This window comes from Malaya genurostris, chromosome 2 (genome assembly GCF_030247185.1).
Source record: "Malaya genurostris strain Urasoe2022 chromosome 2, Malgen_1.1, whole genome shotgun sequence".
Taxonomy (NCBI): domain Eukaryota; kingdom Metazoa; phylum Arthropoda; class Insecta; order Diptera; family Culicidae; genus Malaya; species Malaya genurostris.
Window position 1 is genome coordinate 107,031,242 of NC_080571.1, and position 23,386 is coordinate 107,054,627.

At 35.3% G+C, this 23,386-nt stretch overlaps 1 protein-coding gene across 2 annotated transcripts in view; it reads right to left on the reverse strand.

Moving 5' to 3' along the window:
- LOC131427346 (mucin-2) overlaps window positions 1–23,386 on the reverse strand; it is a 96,937-nt gene that overhangs the window by 53,203 nt on the left and 20,348 nt on the right. For both annotated transcript variants that reach the window (XM_058590461.1, XM_058590460.1), the window contains exon 2: window positions 8,686–8,805. In XM_058590461.1, coding sequence (XP_058446444.1) covers window positions 8,686–8,736 — 51 coding nt within the window. In that variant the 5' untranslated portion in view covers window positions 8,737–8,805. The remainder of the gene's footprint in view (window positions 1–8,685; window positions 8,806–23,386) is intronic.

Below are 23,386 nucleotides of genomic sequence, written 5' to 3' on the forward strand. Positions count from 1 at the left end.
TTCCGTTTCACTTTTTTCACTTCATTGCTCAAATACTGCAACAACAAAAATGTTTGCGGCTGAAAAGAGTCGATGTAATACAGACACATATCCGTGATAAGCTCCGGGCAGTAAGAAAGTATTTTGAGCTAAAGGAGTACACAACAATATATTTAAGAATACAGACTGGAAATCTCAAAAAAATGCCCGTATTCCTCCAACAACTAATTAGTCACCTGTTAAATTACAAAAAGATTGCAATATGCCAGTTAATTGTCATTAATTATCAAATTTACCGAAACTCAATAATTGTAATACAAATCGCTTAGAAAGAAAACACATATTTTCTGTAAAATTGCTTGAATTTGGTTATTATACATAAATAGTGAAGAAATGGACGTTCTTCAGCCATTTTTTTTACATAAATACGTTTGTTTCTTAAGGCAGTTTACATAAGTTTTTCTTCGCCGTAGCATCTCGTTTACATAAAATTCTTATCCTAATAATATTCTAAAATAGTCACAACGATTTAAATTTATTAAAACATATTCCTCTTATTACTAAAATATCATCATCATAATTCGTCATTAATTATGAAATCTACTCGGAAATATTATTTGAACCAAACGATTAACTTTTATAAATTATAAAATAAGCTGTTATTTTCAGACATTTTGTTGATAATATCATAAACTATTTCGAGTTTGTTTGTATCATCACATAATTTCTATTTTAATTTAGCTATTGGTTGAACTCATGGTCACAGCTGGAATCAGAACTAAGTCTTAAAAGGGTCCTTTGCATAGAGCCATTTGGAATTGATTATATTTTGCGTATACTATTTATTGTTGGTAAGTAATTTGTTGACTCTTGTAAATTGCAGTTGGTGACTCATCTGACTAAAAGGTTGCCAACCCCTGATCTCCATTAAATCTTGCAAAACTCCGACCTTTTTTCCGTTTCACCAATTGAATTAGTTTCATCCTTACCGCAGCAAACCACACAATTACGCAATTCACAGAATGGGTTTAGAACTGTGCAAAATTTGGTTAATTTAAGTACAATGTGAAAAAATACTGCGCTAGTTGTAAGTGTGGCAATAACTTTGTGTTCGCTTTTTAATCAAACACAGGAAGCTCCCACAGTCGAGAAACACTTCCCATGTACCACGATAACTGGGTGCATTTTGTCGAATCGAAAATGACATCAGCCTAAATGTCCTCAATTTAGCCCAATCGAAAAATATTGGACAATCGTAATCGAAAGAGAGCTCAAAGGACTGAATCGGACATGCTTCAGAGATGGTGAAATTAAATGGCCGCTGAAGTTAACGAACAGAGTCCCGATTAGCAGAGCATGAGAGAAATATATCTGGTTTTGATACATGATAGGAATGTTTATTATTTTAACTGCTAACGAGACCAAATTCATAACAGAATTTGTTCGGTCTCAGTTATACACTTGTTATTGCTTACGGATCGGGGTTCATCGAAATGAAATTTAGATGAGATTGTTGATGTTTGCTCGGCAAATACAATGATTTGCCAGTTTTGGACTTTCTCATAATGATAGAAAACGAAATCACTGGCAAATCTGACTTTTAAGCCGAGTCCTGGAGTCGCATACCATTCGACTTAGTTCGACGAGATCAAAAAAGTCTGTATGTGCCTATGTGTGTAAACCGGTTGCCCGGCCACCAATCGTTCTGTATTCTTCCAGAAAAGCAGAATGGTGTCGCTTTTGTAAAATCTTTAAACCCTCTCGGGGGTTGAAGGTTTTGTTAAATGTGCATTTCGCAACTGCTGATCGTTCACCTGCACCTTTCGTGCATGCAGAACGATTTATTTCTTTTTGTTTTGTGCTGATTTCCCACCTCACTCACCCACTTCACATGACAATGAAATTACTGACAAATCCGACTTTTGACCTAGTCTTGGAATCACATACCATTCGATAAAAATAGTCGGTGTGTGCCTATGTGTGAAAAAAAAGTCGGTGTGTGCCTATGTGTGTAAATGTGTGTGTGTGCGTTTGTTTTTGGTTTGTTTTCATTTGTTAATAGAGTTAACCCTATTTTCTACTCAGTATTGTTTAACAAATCATCATGAATTGGTTACCTCCAAAACAACGGTTTCAAATCGTGGAATTTTATTTTCAAAATCAATGTTCAATTGAAACTGTTCATAGCGCAAAATTATCTTAAGCGATGAATCGCATTTTTGGTTGAATAGCCAACAAACAAAATTGCCATATTTGGAGCAAAGATAATTCACATGACTTATTAATTTTAGTTGGTCTGACGTAAAGCCGCCATAACTAAGTTCAGTTTTTGCGATGACTGAACGGAAACATATATTGGAGAAGCCAAATGAATGAAAAACTAACAGAAAAGATGAATTATTGGAAAAGGATACGCTCAGAGATAGGACTCGAACCAGCGTTCTTATGCATTTCGTGCATACGCGCTACCATTTCACCACTCTGAATCTTGTTTGGATGTAAGGTATCGGTCGGGTGACGACCAGGATGTAGACCATGTTCGATGTACGTGCTACTGTGTCTGACTGGCGTTTTAGAGTGACTAAAACAAGATTCAGAGTGGCGAAAGTGTAGCGCGTATGCACGGAATGCATGAGAACGCAAGTTCGAGTCCTGTGTCTAAGCGTATCTTTTTCCAATAAATCATCTATTCTGTTAGTTTTTCATTCATTTGACTTCTCCAATATATGTTTCCGTTCAGTCATTGCCATAATTCACACGTCGATCAAGAATCACCGATGCATCCCAATAAATTTAGTGTTTGGTGCGGTCTATGGGCTAGTGGAATCATCGGTCCTTATTTCTTTAAAAAATGAGGAAGGACGACGCGTTACCGTGATTGAAAATCAATACAGAACCATGATCAATGAGTTTTTGTTGCCAAATCTTCAAGATATGGATGTGAATGAAATGTGGTTTCAGCAGGATGGTGCCACTTGTCATACTGCGACCGAAATAATTAATTTTTTGAAAGAAAATTTCAACGACAACATTATTTCGAGAAATAATCCGGTGAATTTTATCTAAAATTGCTTACCCGAATTCATTGAACTTAGATTCAAATGAATGGTCCTATAGTTCCATAGTCTGCTCTTGAATTTCATCCGGATCCGTCTTTCGCATCCGAAGTAACGGAATAAAATGGGCAAAATAATTAAATAAAAAAAAACAATCTGCACTAACGTATATTCAAATGCATGGTCTTGCAATCCCATAGAACCCAATCCACAGTGGTTCGAAACGGGAAATTATCGTGACAAAAATATTTTCACTACTCCATATTAGTTTTTTGTAGTTGGTGTCTTCACAAAAGTTGTTTGTAATCAAATGGCGCTCCTTTTGTTTTAAAAAGTTACTACGGTGATCCTTATTTAGATTGAAATCTGGAATCTAACTTTATTAATTGAACTCAAAAATGATTTTATTATTGAATAAAGTTGTAGAAAATGTTGAGCAATTTTGCTGAAAAAAGCACCTCTCTAGCTTTTCATTTGATCGAGTTACATCAATTTTACCGAATCAAAGTAGGGTGGCTCCTGAATTTCCCATTTCAGACCACAGTGCAATCGAATTTTATCCGGACACTAGCTCCGGTTGCGGAATTACAGACTGATAAGTACACCGAAACCTCCATTTACGAATTAAACGGGGGTTCGTAAATGGAGGTAGTTCGTAAAAAAAGTTTATGTTATTTGGGATTTGGTTCGTAAAAAAGTTTACGTCATTTGGGATTTGGTTCGTAAAAAAAGTTTTGTGTAATGAATGTGGAAACCCCCAATCACATGGCCATTTTCGGAACGGATGTGATAAGTGGGTGCAAGAAAATGATGTTTGGAGTCGGTTCAAAATCCAAGATGGCGATTTCCAGTTTATCGATATTCCTTAAACATCCTTACAATGTGGGTATTTTCGGAGCGGGATTGATGAGTAGATGACGGAAAACGATGTTTGAAGTGGTTCGGAAATCCAAGATGGCGACTTCCGGATATTCCTTAAAAACCCTTACAATGTGGGTATATTCGGAACGGGATTCATGAGTAGATGACGGAAAACGATGTTTGAGGTGATTCGGAAATCCAAGATGGCGACTTCCGGTTTATCAATATTCCTAAAAACCCTTACAATGTGGGTATTTTCGAACCGGAATTGATGAGTAGTTGACGGAAAACGATGCTTGAAGTGGTTTGTTTGAATGTTTGAAGTGGTTCGGAAATCCAAGATGGCGTCTTCCGGTTTGACGATATTCTTTGAAAACCTTTACAATGTGGGTATTTTCGGACCGGAATTGATGAGTAGATGACGTAAAACGATGTTTGAGGTTGATCGAAATCCAAGATGGCGACTTCCGGTTTGACGATATTCCTTAAAAACCCTTACAATGTTTGTATTTCCGGAACTTGATTGATGAGTAGATGACGGAAAACGATGTTTGAAGTGGTTCGGAAATCTAAGATGGCGTCTAAAATTCGGCTGTATCGAATTTTAGACGCCATCTAAATTCGGCTGTACCGGATCTCAATTCTCGGAAGTGAATACATATATGATCACCTTTGCCGGTACTCTCGAAAATCACTCTAACTACTCTGAAACGGTTAAAACGGTTTCACAGAATTATAGATTCAAATGAAATGATGTGGAATTTGGTATAGATCCGGAATCACATGATAAACATTGCGACATTGCGAAAATAGGAAATATTCTTCTACATTTATCTCAAAACCATTTTAATTTGTAGATTATATTAGTTAATGGGCAAACGAACCGATATCAGTTATACCGGTTCCCAATTTCCGGTTCTGGAAGTACTGGAAATAGTGGTCAAAAACTCATAAACGAAACTCAATTCATTTTCTTACAGACGCCTAAGTCGATTTTCACAAACTTAGACTCAAACGAAACTTCTTTGAATTTGATTCGGATTCGACTTCTGGTGAAGTGTGTTCTCAAATCGGCATTGAAAGCGACGATGTAAAGAGGAAAAAAATTCTTCTAAATTTTGCTCAGAATAGTTTAAAATTGTAGTTTAGGTCAGTTGCTGGTCAAACGAACCGATTTCGGTAGTACCACTTCCCAGCTCTCTTTTCCGGAACTTTTGGAAATATTGATCGAAAACTCAAAACCAGATCTCATTGTTGTTTACTCACAAACGATAAAACCGATTTTCACAAACTTAGATTCAAATGAAAAATATTATGGTCCCATATACTACCATTGAGTTTTATACCGCCGGGGTAAAATAAATGATATAAAAAAAAGTTTTATACCGAACCGACTTCCGGTTTTGAAAATACAGAGTCAAGTGTGCTCAAAATTTCAAACTGTCATTTAGAGCTGCAAATGCGGATAAAATCTTTTAAATTTGGGTAAAAACTGTTTACAAATTGAAAAGTCTATGTTAGTTTAGGGGGGTAGGGTCTAAATGATGAAAAATATCATCATTTTTGAGAATATTTTTCAGAGTTAAAACAAGAGTTGCAACAAAGTAAATTCAATTTTTTTTGCATTATAAAAAGCATCATTCGAACAACATTTTGTAATTTTTTCGTGGAAAAATATTGAGAAATAAGCCGGTGAAGAGGCATTTTTGAGAACGCTTCTTAAAAATCATGATTTGCGTTGTCCACTGTATCTCAGCGCAGACTAATCAGAAATGAACAAACGAACGCTGCATAGTTAGAGTAGAAGTTTTTCTAGACCCCAACGTATCTGTTTGATTTTTTTTTAATTTTTTTAATTTTTGGTGGTTGTTTAAAGTGAAAACTACGACGATCACGACAAAAATCGCCATTTTGTAGCTGTTAAACCTCCCCAAAGTAACAAACAAAGAAAAGGAAAACGTTGGAGTCTGCTTTTTTATATGTAGAAAGTGTATGCAAAATTTAAAAAAATATAGTGCAGTAGTTTTACCTTTTTTTATATATATAAAAAATAGGTATTGAATTCGCTCAAACTTTCGAAAAATTTTCCGAGGCCCGGAGGGCCGAATGTCATATACCAATCGATTCAGCTCGACGAACTGAGCAAATGTCTGTGTGTGTGTGTATGTGTGTGTGTCTGTATGTGTGTTGTCAACTAAGAGGTCGAGATCTCAGAGATGGCTGGACCGATTTTGATCAAACTAGTCGCAAATGAAAGGTCTCCCCGTCACCCAGAACGCTATTGAATGGTTTTGAGATAGGATGTTTACTTTTTTAGTTCTACGAAGTTTTATGTCAAAATTTTCAGTTTTTTGACAGTATGTGTCACAATTGACCTTGAAAACAAAATATATTTTCAGACTTAGATTCCGCACTGTAATACCTATCCAACGAGCCGTAGATTGTTAAAATCCGTCCATTTTTAACGGAGATATCGAAATTTTTGTGTAAGCGACTTTTTCCCCTATTCCAGCAGTAGATGTTTTGAGCGCTATCTGGCAAAGAAATGCTTGGGAACAACATAAAACACGATTTTTCAAACTGTTACATACATTTGTTTCTAAGTACCCAAAAGACTGTGTATAGCATGATATTTTGCCTAGGACCGATTTTAGCACGATTCGTTTTTGGCAACATAATCGTTCGAATATGCCATATGTAAACCAGATGATGGCAGAATTTTCGAGTTGAAAGCAATTCCATAATTATATTGATTTAAACTACTTACAGCAATAAATGCTGGAAGAACATAACAGCCATATACCATTCGAATCAGATCGTCGAGATCAGCAAATGCGTGTGTGACAAATAATTTCACTCAATTTTTTTCGGAGATGACTCAACCGTTTTCTACAAACCCAGATTCATTTAAAAAGTCGTATGCTCCCTAACAAGGTTCCTGAATTATGTTTGGTTCCGACCTCTGGTTCCGGAGCTACAAGATGATATGTGAAACGAAATTAAAACTGTGTAGCTCATTTTTCTCGTAGATGGATGAACCAATCTAAGATTCAAATGAAATCTAAGAATCATCTAAGATTCAAACGACAAGTTTTAGGATTCTATAAAACATCTTGTTTTTCAGTCAGATCCAACTTCCGGTTTCGGGAATGCAGGGTGGTTAGTATAAAAATGTCTATTTCATATAAATTAGTCAGGTTTATCGGGTTTGCAGATTTGGATAGTCGATAACCAAATAAACTTATTTCATTTTTGGTTGTATTCAGTTTTCGTTTCGGAAGGCACCCAAAAATTTTATTCGCACTACGATTCCTCGAAGATGTCTTCATTGATTTTCAAACATTTTGAAACAACTACTCAGGTGAATTTGTCTGACTTCGGTTACATCGTATTTCGAATTTCGTTTCCAGTATCGAATCGTTTCTCAAAGCTCAATCGTTTTCTAAAAAAAACGACAAATCGAATTTCAGAAACAAAAGTTGAAATTAAAATAAATCCAATTTTACACAATTCTGACTTCCGATTCTGGAATTGTAGGATGATGAATTTTTAAAATTCAAAGCGATATAGAAGATGACAATCCCGAAAAACTTTAAAGATGGACTTAAAAATATTGCAATTTATTCGTCATACGAATCGGTTTGGATTATGTTGGTTCCTGAATACCGGCTCTGGAAGTACCTTAAATTACCGTAAACTCTAAAGTGGAAATTACTTCGACATATCATGGAATGTTTAATCGATTGTTACACTTTTAGATTCAAATTCGATACGATTTGCAGTTTCGACATTACTGAGTAATAAGTGATTAAAATCTCAAATTGCCACATAAAACGACGGACATTAGAATAATGTTATGAAAACTGAAACACCGAAGAATATTTATGCAAAAAACACATGCGGACATATAAAAAAAGGTATCATCCCACTGCTAGGTGGATTAAGCACGTTTTTGAATGACGATGGACACGGACTTTCAAAACCTGCTTTCGAGAAAAACGCGTTCAAAGTATTTTGTCTATAACATCAATGGAAACAATTATTTACTCAAGGGAGCCCGTAGCGTCTAACATTTACACAAAATCATATTTTTTCTTTTGTATTATTTTATAATGAAACATTTCAAGAATGTTTTGTCAAGTTAATACGCATATAAACGTTCTTGTTCGTATTTAAGTTTCAAATAAAAGTTTTTATGATAAATATGAGTCATATGACAAAGGCATCATTACACTACGAGATGGATTAAAACAGGTTTTTGACTGCTCATTGGTTTTATTTCATTTAATCGTAATGGATGTTATCAAAATTGTATCTGGTCTTGTTATTTATATCTCATAAAGTTAATAATATGATACCAAATCAGCAGAGGATATCCAGATTGTAATAAGATAAAGAACAACAAGCAGTAACAAGTTGGCAATTTTCGTAACAATTGCTTGTATAAGTTTGGAAGTTTAGTAGCTCAAATTACTAAATTTTCTAACATGTCTTAGAAAAAACAGATTAAATATAATCTAGATATGACAAAACTTTATTAGAATAAAAAAACAAAGTCTCTACTACCGTATGAATGAATAATGGTCAAACTCATAAATCTTCCCTTGTCTTCACTCACCCATCGACTTGTGTCCCCACCACTGAGAGCTTTCCTGACCTTTAATTTATATATCGAAACGGTTCATAAAGAACAATGTTTGAACGTATGACAAAAGCAAAGCGAACTGAACAAAAGCGTCATAAACTTTTCACCGTCGGATTATCGTATTACATCTCAAGATCCACTTACCTGAACGAGCAATAATACGCCTAACGAGCTTATATTAAACGTCCTCCTCATTCTCGGTAATGTCCCGTCGAAGGGAGCAACCGACTGCTACCGGTCCTGTACGGTGGCAGCGTGGTAGCGCTAGAAGAGAGGGAGAGAGAAAAAAAGATTCGGAAACATTATCAAAACTGGAACAACTAAATGACCGTTCATCTCCCCTGGTTACGTGTGAACACGAAAGTGGTCAGATGAATGTTATTGTGCTAGCGGAAAACAACAAAACGAAAAGTGCACTTATTGCTAATAACTACTAAAGTTTCAGATGGGAAGAAGTTTTCGATGACCATACGGTTGATTGAATTTACGATTCGTTAAACTACATAAATTGAAGTCAGATATATCGATTCTTGCGCGAATGTTTCAGAAACACATGTATACGCTAAAACGGTCAGTGCAATATCAGCCAGCATAGAGCCTGAAACTTGTAACGATAAGTGTCAACAAATTTGAATATTCAGATTGTGTTCATAAATACAAAATTTGATTTACCATCAAATAACCGTGAATCCCACTGAACTATAGATATTCTGAAGTCCAATTAAATAGAACCGAAATATTGCGCCACTTGTTCCTTTGGCACAAGCCCCATATTCATACACATATAGTCGGTTCACCTGGTACCCAGGCAACACGATAAGCTTGTGTTAATTAACTAGATTATTCGCCTGACATTCAGTTATTGCTAGCCCTATGACCAGATCGGACGATAGCAGAATTGTAATGCAATGTAACCACCAAGCCATGCTACTGACCACATTTCAATGCTTGTTTCATTGTACTTATACCACCGCGCATTCATCAATGATCCGGTACCGGAAGGCACCGATGTTGTCGGTTTTATTATTTACGTTATAAAACTAATTTTATAATATTCCGAATATTACAAAGCATACCCATAAATAAAATGATAATATTAGTAGATTGTTTCTCTCTTCTAAATTGTAAACGTACGCTTCGATAGGTAAAACGTTTTTCTCGTGACCGCCTTAGCCCAACAAAGCGACCACTGAATGATACGAGCGACACGTGTCCCCGGCTGCACCCGGTGTCTGGTGTTTTCCGAAGATGCGCCTATCGATCCGTAAACGTTTCGCTTTGCTACATTGCCGTGCCAACAACCAGGAGCAGAATAAAAGTTGTTCAAGGATATTTTTCAAATAGCGTCATCACGATGTATTTAACGACTCGGTGAATGTAGCTTCGACGAAGAGCCCCTCTCAGATATTGATTTATCTCTAAAGTTTATTTTTCGTATCTTGATGATCGTTAAATTTTAAATACTGCAATCTAGGTAAAGTTGTTGATTCTTTTATCTGTGCTTCAAATAAACCCAAAATGAACTCTGTCAAAAGGAAAAACGAATAAAACCTGATTCTGCATGAGTTTGAGGTACGATGGGAAGCGATGTGTGTTAAAGTACTCGAGCCTACCTACAATCGTATGGTAGAATTACGTTTTTCAATGGAAAACACCGGCCTCACGATTCTCTCTAGTTTCCCACATTCGAACAGATTTGCAATTTTTGGAAACTTCACCCTTGAGAGAAATTTTAAAATACCTTGGACTTTTGTTAAGACAATGGAACTGTCTCGTGCTCAATTTTTTATCTTCTATCACTGCCAACAAGAAACAGACCGAGGGGAACGATAAAACAGCGAATTTTTGGAAAGTGTCGCCCTGGCAACCCTTCCATTTCTGTACAACTTTGTTGCATGGATGAAAATTGATGAAAACAATTTAGCTGAATTTAGAGTGTAAAAAAAAAGTAAAGTCAAAATTTCGTCTCGATCTGTCAAGAAGATATCGAGGTGGTTCCCAGCAAAGAGTGCTTCGATAAAATTATGGGGGTTGTCGTATAAAATCCAGTCCAGTCCCACAGGTGAATCGCGAAATAGTTGGGAATCGAAAATTTGACCGGTGAAATCGTTCCAGGAGACCCAGACGACGAAAGCCCCCAGCTGGTTTGAACAGAAAAGCGAAGAACCATAACGTAACCCAGATGGTAAACTCTCCCGGCTGGTTCGGACTGCAGACAAAGAAGCGAGCCGGGCTTCATGTCTTTGAGATAAGGAAGGCGCTTAACCAAACCGATAAACATAATACAGTAATCGAATCCCACGCCAGTAAACTGTACCTCGAGTGGTTGATGCAGCTGAAATGTATCGAAAAGGGACGACGAAACGAACATTCAAACGGACGACAAACAGCTGGGGAGCTTGGAGTTTTTCACCGAAGAGTCCTGCCAAATGTTCCGGTTAAGTTCTTGAAGAAGAATATCGGGAAATTTACCTAGAAATACTTGATGTGGCAAGCGATCTGCGGGTGCTGTAAATTCAGTCAACCATACATAACGACCAGCACCATCAACGGCCAAACATATAAAGAAGAAGCGCCTGCTGCTCTTCCTTCTGCCCCACGAAGGTGACGCGCCGTAGAGCTCACCAGAAAATTTAAAATATAAAAATTTAGGTCGATTATCAATGGCAACCTCCTGAAAACAGGGAAGGTTTTCAAAAATGATAAGAATATGAAGCAAATATAGCAAAAAATAAATAAATTTGGAAACAACATAGATAATATGGATAATGATCATTTATGCCAGAAAGCAACCGGATTAAAAAGTGCTGAATACGTGCATTATATTTTGCACGTACCGGTTGATGATCATTAGGTAGAACTGCTCGCTGACCTCACTTAAAAAATCTCGCTTTGAATATAACACTCAATCCTATCCCCATCTATCGCACTCGTTTCGTTGTTTGATGGGCAGACCGAATATAAATTTCAAGTAAAAGTTGAATGTGATCCGTTCTAATTTAAAAAATCCTGACGTTCATTCGAACGCAATTTAAGATTCTGAATCGTGCCATAATTTCGTTTCAATTTAGTTGTAATTTCGCTGGAATGCACCGTGTCGTTGCTTATGGGTATTTCTTCTGTTCGAAAAATTTAGATAATCAAATTTTGAAACGAATCATCTGAATAAATATTTTTTTGTAGTTAAGATTCCACAAAAATCCTCCAGGTGTCATAACGACAGCTTGAGGAAAAGTCTCTAGGAGACAAATAGAATGAAATTGATTTTTACAAAAAAAAAATTAAAATTTTTTTTGATATGCCAGGAGATTCGCACTTGCGGTTAAGAAACACAGGGTGAGTAAGTGCTCATAAACATACATATTTGTAACGAAAACTTAAATGGAAATAAAATCTTCTATCTGCCACATCATAAATTTCTCAGCGAAATTATCAACAAAGCAAATGCATTGTAAATATATTGATAAAAACTTTTTCTCCAACTGTGACCATGACGATAGATATTTGTGAAACAAAGATTTCAATATTTTCTATAATTTCATGCCCAAATATCTCGAGAAAAATTTAGCCAATGCCAGTAAACTATTTCAGATTTAGTATTGAAACGACATGCTTAATACAAACAAAAATACATGCTTAATACAAACAAAAATATAGAAAACTAACGGATGCAAGTTTTTTATTTTTTACCTTTTTTATATATATAAAAATTAGGTATAGAATTCGCTCAAACTTTCGAAAAATTTTCCGAGGCCCGGAGGGCCGAATGTCATATACCAATCGATTCAGCTCGACGAACTGAGCAAATGTCTCTGTGTGTGTGTGTGTGTGTGTGTGTGTGTGTGTGTGTATGTGTGTGTCTGTATGTATGTTGTCAACTAAGAGGTCGAGATCTCAGAGATGGCTGGACCGATTTTGATCAAACTAGTCACAAATGAAAGGTCTCCCCGTCACCCAAAACGCTATTTAATGGTTTTGAGATAGGATGTTTACTTTTTGAGTTATACGGAGTTTTATGTCAAAATTTTCAGTTTTTTGACAGTATCTGTCACAATTGACCTTGAAAACAGAATATGTTTTTAGACTTAGATTCCGCACGGTAATAGCTATCCAACAAGCCATAGTTTGTTAAAATCCGTCCATTTTTAACGGAGATATGAATATTTTTGTTTAAACGACTTTTCCCCTTATTCCAGCAGTAGAAGTTTTGAGCACTGTATGACAAAGAAATGCTTGGGAGCAACGGAAAACACGATTTTTATACTGTGACATACAATTGTTTCTAAGTGCCCAAAAGACTGTGTACAGCATCCTTTTTCATGACAATTCGCCTTGGACCGATTTTAGCACGGTTCGTTTTTGGCAACATAATCGTTCGAATATGGCATATGTAAACCAAATGATATCAGCATTTTCGAGTTGAAAGTAATTCCATAATTATATTGATTTAAACTACTTACAGCAATAAAAGCTGGAAGAACATAATTTCCATATACCATACGACTCAGTTCGTCGAGATCAGCAAATGCGTGTGTTACAAATAATTTCACTCAATTTTTTTGGAGATGGCTAAACCGTTTTCTACAAACTCAGATTCATATGAAAACTAGTATACTTCCAAATTTGGATCCGACTTCTGATTTCGGAACCACAGGATGACATGTGAAACGAAATTAAAATAATGCAATTCATTTTTCTCGTAGATGGCTGAACCGATCTAAGATTCAAATGAAATCTAAGAATCATCTATGATTCAAATGAGAGGTCTTAAAATCCTATAAAAATTAGTCAGATCCGATTTCTTTTTTGGATTCGGAATGTACCCCCAAATTTTAATTCGCACTACAATTTCTGAAAGATGTCTACACACTCCTCAGGTGAATTTATCTGATTTCGGCTACACCGATCTTAGAACTCCGGATCCAGTTTCGAATCGTTTCTCAAAGTTTAATCATTTTTTCAAAAAGGCCAAATCGAACTTCAAAAACAAAAATTCAAATTAAAGGACTTAAGGTCCCATACAAAATTGGTGAATTTTATCCGATTCTGGAATTACAGATGATGAATTTTTAAAATTCATACCTATATAGAAGATGTAAATTGTTTGGCGTATTAATTTATGGCCATTCAAATCATTTTGGGTTATACTAGGTCCTGAATACCAGCTCTGGAAGTACCATAAATAATGACGAAAAACTCTAAAGTGGAACTTACTTCGACATCTCATGGAATGTTCAATCGAATGTCACACGTTAAGATTGAAATTCGATACGATTTGCAGATTCGAAATTACATAATGAGTGATTAAAATCTCAATTTGCCGTTTGAAACGACGATAATTAAAATAATGTCATGAGAACTAATACACCTAAGAATATCCATGCAAAAAAACACATGCGGATTGATAAAAAAAGGTATCATCTCACTGCTAGGTAGATTAATCACGTTTTTTATGCTAAATCTCTAGTTCAGTCAGTTGTGATTCGAATTGTTTTTCCATCAGTGCAAATCAAAAATCAAAAAAAAACATCCATGCAGTGAAGAACTCATTGTGTGTGATAAGGCCGTCGCAAGTAAAAAAGTGACAACTTGTAGTAACTTTTCTTTTGCCGGTTCGGATAGTAAATGGTAAAAGAACTTTATCACTACTTTCCGACATACCAGAGACTTGGGCGATTCGCATTGTTCAGATGCCTAAGTCCGACTCCTCTGGTAGAAGGTAAAAGTTAAGTTACTAAAACATTTCTGCTTGCTTAAATGACCCTGCCACGTCTCTCCTTTTCCGTTCTATATATTCACACCCTTGCTCTCTCTTGAGTACTACCATTCTATAATCTTCATTTTCTGTATCTACAAAAATGGTCTCTGGTTAGGTGAATATCGCATAAAAAGAAAAAAGCAAATCAAATGGTTTACACTATAAAAGATGTGTCCAAATCGGAGCAGACCAATCCTTGGTTTACCCATAAGTTTAAGACAGTTTAATAAAAGTGTACGATATATGAGAAGAAACGGTCAAACGGTCAAACGGGTTAAAAGATTACAAGCGATCATTCCATTCCATTCATGTTTTATACGCGCCATATAGATCAATACCAGAGTTTGATCGTGCTATGAGAATAATTCTGTCGTTTAGCGTCAAAAAGGCTAAATGTTTTGAATGTTTCCAACATCAATCAAAAGTTTGATTTTTGAATTTTAAAACGAATATAAATCGAAATAAAAGAGGAATAAAAAATCACTTTGCAAAATAGTTTAAAAGAAATCATGTTGATCTTAAGAACAGTCAAAAATGTATGGTTTCAACAAACAAAAGCGTTTATTAAAGTAACTAATTTTAAGTCAATTTATTTCTAATAAAAAGTTAGTAAATTTGAAGAGCTTCAATTATTAACTTTATCTAAAGTTCGTTCATTTAAAACTAATTTTTCAAGTAGAATTAACTGTAAAATTATTTGTCAATATTTTTTTTATTGATTGAAACAAGCTAATCTACTCAGAAAAAATAACTATCATGTTTTGTAGTTTCAAGTAGCAATGTTTGTTATATCAAATCAGATTATCTTTTATCACCATTTCAATAAAATAAATTGATGTATGAAACCAAAATTTAATTATTTTTACGTTTTTTTCTCTGTATGTAGGCATTGTGATTTTGGTACCACTCTGAATTTTTCAATGAAAAATACATAAATTTTGAACACGTCAAAATGCTTGGGTTTCAAATTATTTTTAAATAGGAAAACCATTTTTTTACATTCTTTTAATTTTTATTAAAATAAAATTTAATCATGCGTCTCCATTAAAGTACAATTATAAGAAAACGTGTGGTACATAACTACTAGAATTAAACACCATGCGTTTCCTTCTGGTAGGACTGTAATGGAAACGCATTATGGATTGTATTACGTGTTTGTATGTGTGTGTTTATGTGGGCATGTGCGTATGTGCGTATGTAATGATCTTTTCACTAACTTTTCTAGGAGATGGATGAACCGATTTTCACAATCTTAGTTTCAAATGAAACTTCTTATAGTCTCATAAAAAATTCCTGAATTTTGTTTGGATCTGACTTCCGATTCCGGAGGTATGAGGTAGAATGTTCAAAAATTGAAAATATGTGTACCAACCCGAAATGGAGTAACCGATTTTTACAATCTTAGATTCAAATGAAAGGTCTTATGGTTCCATAGAAATTCCTGAATTTAATCTTGATCCGACTTCCGGAAGTACAGTACGATTAGTGTAAAAATTCCAATTTCAAATTACTTACTGACTTTTCTCAGAGATGGCGTGGCCGATTTTTTACAAACTTAGATTGAAATGAGTGTTCTTATGGTCAAATACAAAACTTCTGAATTTCATTTGGAACCTACTTCCGGTTCCGGAATTTTAGGGTAAAGTGTTTTGAAAATGGACGAAACAAAAAACCTAAGAAAATTTCTAAACTGACCTCAAAACTACTCAGTAGATGGTCAAAGAAATCGATTCCTGGTTTCCGGTTCCCGATTCCGGAAATAGTGATCATGTTTTCCCAAAGGTATCTTACTCACTTTTCTCAATGATGTTTTTATCGATTTTCACAAACTAAAGTTCAAATGAAAGGTCTAGTGATCCCATACCAGAATTACCAACTATTTTTTTCAAAAATCTGTATTTGGCGGAAAAATCAGTCTGTACACTATCTATCTCGAAAACTCTTTTTTGTGGAAATTGGTTGCGAGCAAAAACAAGGTCGCTCCTCCTTGTTTAACCCTATGGAAACGAATCGCTGTCCTATACGGAATTTCATCGGGTTCCGGCATTATGGGATAAAGTGTATTAAAAATTGTATACCATTATTAAAGTGGCAAAACAAGAAACTTAAAAAATATTGTAAACTAGCCTCAAAACTACTTCAATCGGTAGCCATTGTCAATAGACGGCCACATAAACTGATTCCGGCTATTCTTTTGAGTATTGACGAAAATTATTATGAAGAACAACAAAGTATTATATATGAGACATTTATAAAATCTTAGAATTTTTTCCAATTTTTTCGGTGGAGCGGTTGCTTTAAAAATCAAACAAAATTAGAATCAATAAAACCACTTGAATTCCATCAATATGTCAGTTGAAGGGTTGACATTTTGGAAAATTTGTCCCCGGTCTTTCGTTTGAAAGAATGTTATACATAAGTCCAAGTCAGTCGATATAACAAAACCGCTTACGTTCGGGACAGAAAAAACCAAGTACAGTATTGTGTAGTGAACAATAGAACGACCTCGAAATGAGTGAACCAAACGAACAAAAGCTACTGCCGACACGAAAGAATACAATTGTTGTTGACTTCAGGCAGTGCAAAATTCGACCTTCGATACGAGAACTTGAAGGTTTGCTTAAGGAGCAAATGCATCTTGACATTAAACGTGTGCATTTACTTCAATGCAATAAGACGAATAATGATGTTTACATCCAGTTTTATAAAGAGTTGGATGCAATTCAATTCACAAAAGACAATAACAATGTGCACTATGTGGAGCACGAGAACATTAAGTACAACATTCCAGTATATATGGAAGATAGTGCTATAGAAGTGCGTGTGCATGATCTTCCCTCAAGCGTCACCGATTCATATATTCGCAAAACTATGTCCCAATACGGAGAGATTCCCTCTAGCGAAAAAGAAAAGTGGAAGAATTTTTTACCCGGTATTCCTAATGGCATACGTTTATTACGCATACACTTGAAGAGGCCTATACCTTCTTATGTGATTTTCGGTCAAGATACAAGAATTCCGTGCAAATCACTTGTTACCTATGACATTCAGATGGCCACATACGCCACACTACGGTAAGCCATGTGATAAAATCAAATACAATATCTTTGTCTCGGCTCTAAAAATCAATACCGTAGTTAAGCAATTATAGAGTAGAGACAATTATTAGAGTAATACTGCTATAATAACAACACAAAAACTCGAAGCGAGTGCAATGTATCGAACAGAGCCAGCAGATCTCACTGTAATTTACGGTTGTAGTATATAAGATGTTAAACTTTTATGGAATGCTTGAAAAAGGTTAAATAAATCACCAGTGCTATTGGACATTGAAACAACCAGTGGTTTTTTCTATTTCACTAGACTAGATAAGCTGAAACTAACTTATATATTGCAGTTCACAGTCGTTAAACTCAATACATTTAAATTTTTGTGCAAATTTTGGCAGGATACGACATCAGATCAAAGTTCAATCAACATTTATAACAAAAGAATAAGTTGGGTAAAACGGCATAACGTGTTCTGTGCTGTAATTGGAACTGTTAATTGATTGATTAGTTAATTCTAATTTCTGTCAACTAATTAGATCTTTATCGTTTTTAGTCATTCGTTCTCATACCCCCTTTTTCACCCCGTTTTCCACAAAATTACTTCTCTATACTTCCCATCTTACGAATTTTTGAAATTCGTGGATTTTCTATGAAAAGCGTGAAAAGGTTTTCCAAAAATGTGTCCGAATGTAATCTGTGTATCCATAATAAAGTTTATTTGAAAAAAAAAGTTTATGTCATCGCTTTATTTTTTCAAATAATTGTGAAAAATTACAAAAAAAGCTCATTTTTTCAGCGCTATTCTTGATAAGACTCGTAAAATCCTCCGAATTTTCCAGTCATTTTCACCCTGTAGATAGATAAAAGTATTTCAAAGGTCTGTATGTTTTTGGTTTTGTCAAATTTTTCGAAATTTCCATCGAAAATTTCCTAAAACCACCCGCGCGCATGGTACTTGGACGATGGCCTTAAAATTAGAAAATGTCCTTGGCATCTTAGAGCTTAAGCAGTGTGCCTTCAAATATGTTACTATTAAATAAAAAAAAATTTGTTAAAATTTCTTACCTTGATGTTTTGTTATACAAACTTGAAAACAATAAAAAAAAAAGTACAAAGGGAAATTTTTGAGCAAACCAAGCATTTTTTCGTACCTTTTTACTTGGACAATATTATGTATGTATGTCCTATACCGGTAGGACGGTAGCACCCCTGTAGAAAACGAAATTTAATATAAATTTATGAATTTATTCCATTGGAAAATCTTATCATTCGTTCATTTGCCCGAATGGTAAAGTTCATCGGCTTTCTTGATTCGGCGTGCATCGGCAAATTTCATTCCGATATGTATGCCCCCACGTGCAAACAAACCCTCCCAAAGCACGTTGATTAGCATTTGCACACTAGCTCCATAATCGTTGAAAGTCCCGTTCAGATTATTCATAATGAAATCCCCCGAATTAGATCACTACTAATTTGCAAGCACATATAAATCAATAGGAGAGACAAGACTGCAAGGGACTGCGTAGTTCAGATTGATCAGATATGGCGCAGAATTTGCAGCTTGTTCCACTACATTTTTTCGCAGTATTCCGTTTTATTTCCACTCACCCGACACATTCATCTGCCGAGGATGACGGCGACGTTACGCTGTACAAACGGCTCGTTTTGCGATTACATTAAATTCGAAAGGTTACCATACTATAGCAATAAATTATCCGCACGCATGTACTGTCTGCTTGACTCTATCAGGTGGCACTTGACATTTGTGCGAACAGGTACCACAGACTTGTCAGCTAATGATGGCGAGCCTTTGACGAGTACCGTTCTTCTACGATTGTTGGAAAACTTATGGGTTTCGTTAGGTTTCGCTTCGGTGAACGCTTCAGAACGCTGTAAAAGAACGATTCTTATTTTATTGACAATAAGTGGCTCTAACGGTAACATAAATATCAAACATCTTCAATGTCAAAAAACGTCTATGCTTGACGATTAGAGAACGTATTTAGTCGAGCTTGATGTCAGACATTTGGTTGACGCGTCTCTAAAAGAGTTTCGTACAGCTCGTATATTCTTAGTTAGCTGCTGCGATGGAACGTAAGCAAGTAAGTCTATGACTTCTTAAGTTCTAAGGTTTTTTTGGCAGAGGCTGCAATTTACCTACCTTTTCTATATTTCATCACCTTACATAAAGAAGAAAAATAAACCTTAAACAATCATCAAAATCACAAAAACATTTAATAACAATCAGGACCCGTCCGGCGTAATACACGTATTTCGGAATCTAACTAAAAACAAACGTGTCTGCAAAAATTCACACCAATTTGCAGGATTACCCAAGCCTGAATGCATCATCTTTGCCCTTACTTGACTAGCATGGAAAGGCACTTCAAAGAAAGATAAACGAGTTGTTGGATTATGTCAAGATTAACTTCATCGGTAGATTCTCGCTGCTAACGTTTTCGCGCCAAACGCCCTAAGTTTGCCGCCGGGTCAAAGTGTCACCGCACTCTGGTTCGAGTGTGAGTAACGACCAATCAATATCGGCTAGAGACAAGAGGATTCCACAAAACTTCTGCAGACGAACATACATTGAATGCTCAGGCAGCGAGAGAGTGAAGAAGAAGCCTTGACTAGTTTGGGTTTATTTGTTCATATCCAAAGAAAGCCAAACCGGCTGATATGTAGGTACGGTCCAATGAAACGAAGCCAACAGTCAGGTGACTTATTGGTCAGTTAGGCATCTGCCCGCACTAAGTTAGCTCATCGGAATAATAGGATATGCAAATGCAAGCACATCGCTCGAAGCTCCTGCGTGGGGGACAAGTAAACTCAATTCATCTGAAACGCTTGGACCGGATAATTTCGACTTTTGAAGTGCAAAAATTTAATCTATGTCACGGCCCCTAACTGGAAATTAGACGAGTTGTGCTAATGAGAGCGTCGCAATGATGTAAGAGTCGCATCAACTCGAACGCTCATCATTTGGACCACATGAGTCATTAAAATGAGGCAAAACTCATCCCATTCCAAATTCCATTGCTACAATATATGCTAAATAAAGCAAAGATTATTCATTTGGACATTGAAAATAAAGATTTTTGGAATGCCGATCACGTCAGCACGAGTTCTTCTCTTCTTTAGGACAGGTAAGATGATTCCATCACACATACATCTATGAAATAAGTATCATCCAATCCAAGTTGTCTTTCGTTTTAATCAGACAAATCAATCGAATTAATCAAAACGTAAGTCTTCTTTTCAGATTAACATAATCACTTGGTGAATTGCCACGTACAACCTCTAACTGTTGCCTCAGCTACGATGAGTAGATCTACAATCCATCTTGTTAAATTTTCTGTTTTGTAAATGATCAATTTTAATTTGTTTGACTATATGCGCATATATTCCAATTGATATAGAACTCAATTTTCCATGATTATACACGAATAAATTTCCAAAAAGCAAAATTTTGGTGTTACATTCCTTTTGTGGAATTTTACAATTCTGTTTCAACGGACTTGATAGCTGATTGAAATTGCGGAATTTTTCCATGAGATCTCTCCGCCATAGAGCTAATCGAAGTCATTTTCATTGACGCAAAATGGTCGAAAACGAGTTCGTATCTATAGTAGTTTTCTTTGAAGACTCTGGAGCGTAATTACTTTGAATTATCATATTTTAGACAAGCTTTATGCCAAAAGTTTCACTGATTTGCATTTTATCGAAGAAATAATGACAATTGAAATTCACTTTGCAGACGTAAAATTGGTTTCATCTTGCCGTAGAGGAATTAGTGACATTGGCATTGATACCCTCTTTTGTTGCAGTGAGGGACAAAAATGCTTCATCTTTATACGTTTGTTTGTTACGACATGGACAGTTAAAAACGAAGATGAGGCTGTTGGATTGTATTTTTTTCATTGAAAATACGTGATGCAAACAGATATTAGCTCACAGTCGATAAAAAAATTGCACAATTTTTTTTTTCTGTAGCATACCGTTCTAAAAAATCATTGCCGTTTTGTCAATGGCAATTTAGTAAATGACAGTTATGGAAATGAACATGTCAAAACTCTTACCAAATGAGGAACCTTTGCGTGAAGTATTGATACATTACTTTGCTTATAAAAAAATGTACTGCGGAATTTCTTTGAATTCTGGCTGAAGGTTACGAAGAACTCTATCGGTCATGACTTTTGAATGTTGAATCAGGTCAACACAAAAAAATAAGATGCCGAACTGAGAGGATTGCTAACCGAAGACAATACCCAAAAAATGGGAAAATGGGTTCCTCATGAGCCGAATGATACATAGCAGCAAAAGTGAAAAACGATGAGCTCTCTTGGCATGAAACAAAAAGTTTTCTGCACCGGTTCGACACGGGAGATGAGAAATGGATTTATGTTGAATTTCTCAAGCATTCAAAATCATAAGTCATTTTGCAGATTATGAAGATGTCCAGAATAAATTATTTGTTTATTGAACTCATTTAAATATCTAAATACATTTAGGAGAAAACATCCCAGTCGAAAAAGAAAGTTTCACCCTTTTTAATAATGAACGAGAGTATACAAAATTATCGAAAAAGAAATTTTTGGTGTAAATTTATCTCTCATTGTTTGTAGAAAAAGTCTGATACAATTTTCAGTGTACATTACATATTTAATATATAGAACCTGCAAAAATCTGTCTAGAGAAAGAGTAACTGATGGCAATAAAGCACATGAGTGTATTGAATCAGAAGAAAACTTTACAATACTACAAACTTTGGATGCATTCTGAAAGTTCATCAGGTAATAAATTCAACTGAATTCAAATTGCGCAGGTTTTCAATCATTTAACCCAGTGAAATTTGTCGGCCGAAATCGGTCCGATTGTCGAGCCGATTGATTACGTTCCTCTATCATCATATGATTGAACAGGAAGAACTTTCTGTAATATTACTCGTATTGGTGAAAAAAAACAAATTTCTTGTAAATCTGTATAAAAGCAGTATTTTTTGCAAAATGCGTAGTAGAATACTGAAAAATATGTAACTCTGATTCACGACATGGGAATAAAATGTGAGTAGAATTCGTGTTGGAAGTGTTCCAATCATTGTAGTTGAAAAATTCTGTAATAGGCAAGATAATGATGATTTCTTCCCGGAACTTAGTGAAATGTTTTGTAAGATTGAAGCGAACAGCCGACTAGGTGATAGTAGTTAGCTCCCTATATTGATAATAGCAAAATTTAAAATTTAACCTTTATTGAATTTTGAAAACCTTTATTCGTGCGCGTATGGATTTCTATTGGTGTTAATTGTAAGTATTACTGACAAATTTCTAATTTCAAGACTTACCGCAGTAAGCAAAAAATAGTAAACATAGTATGTTTCTGTGATATTTTTTTTTCGTTTTATTGGTTCGTAATTTCGCTTTGTCCTGTTATATTACATAATCATTCAACTTCTTCTTGGGTACCATTTTTTGTACAATTAACAGTTTCCAAGCTGATAAAACGATTTGAAATTAATGACATAATTCAACAAACATTTTAGCTCTCTTCGAATTTTATGACTAAATATTTCATTTTTCCATGAAGTAATTGGACGTGCAAAAACAAATCGTTTGCCATATTGCAGACGTGCGCAAAATTTCACCTAAATTAGAGTATATTATTACTATATTACTTGCCACAGAGTATAGTCTGATAACTTGCTACCTATTTCCGGAATTACCCTGAAGGTAAAAATTTATTAATAGTTATTTAAACAGACTTGACTTCGTATCAGGCCGAAAGAAAACGAAAGAAGTGAAGATTAATGTCAAGGGACTGTTCATAAACAACATAGACCCATATTTTTAGTTTGATTAAATAACTTACGCGTGTCTTCTTGTAGAGTTTTACAAAACTTCGATCCGCCCTCATGTAGAAGTCAATTAGTTTGCATGGAACTATATGAAAACAACTAGTCCTCGTTAACCTGGAATTAACTTTTCGAGCGGAACGCCCCTAGTAGAAGCAATGTACTCAAATACATTTGGTAGCTTGTTGT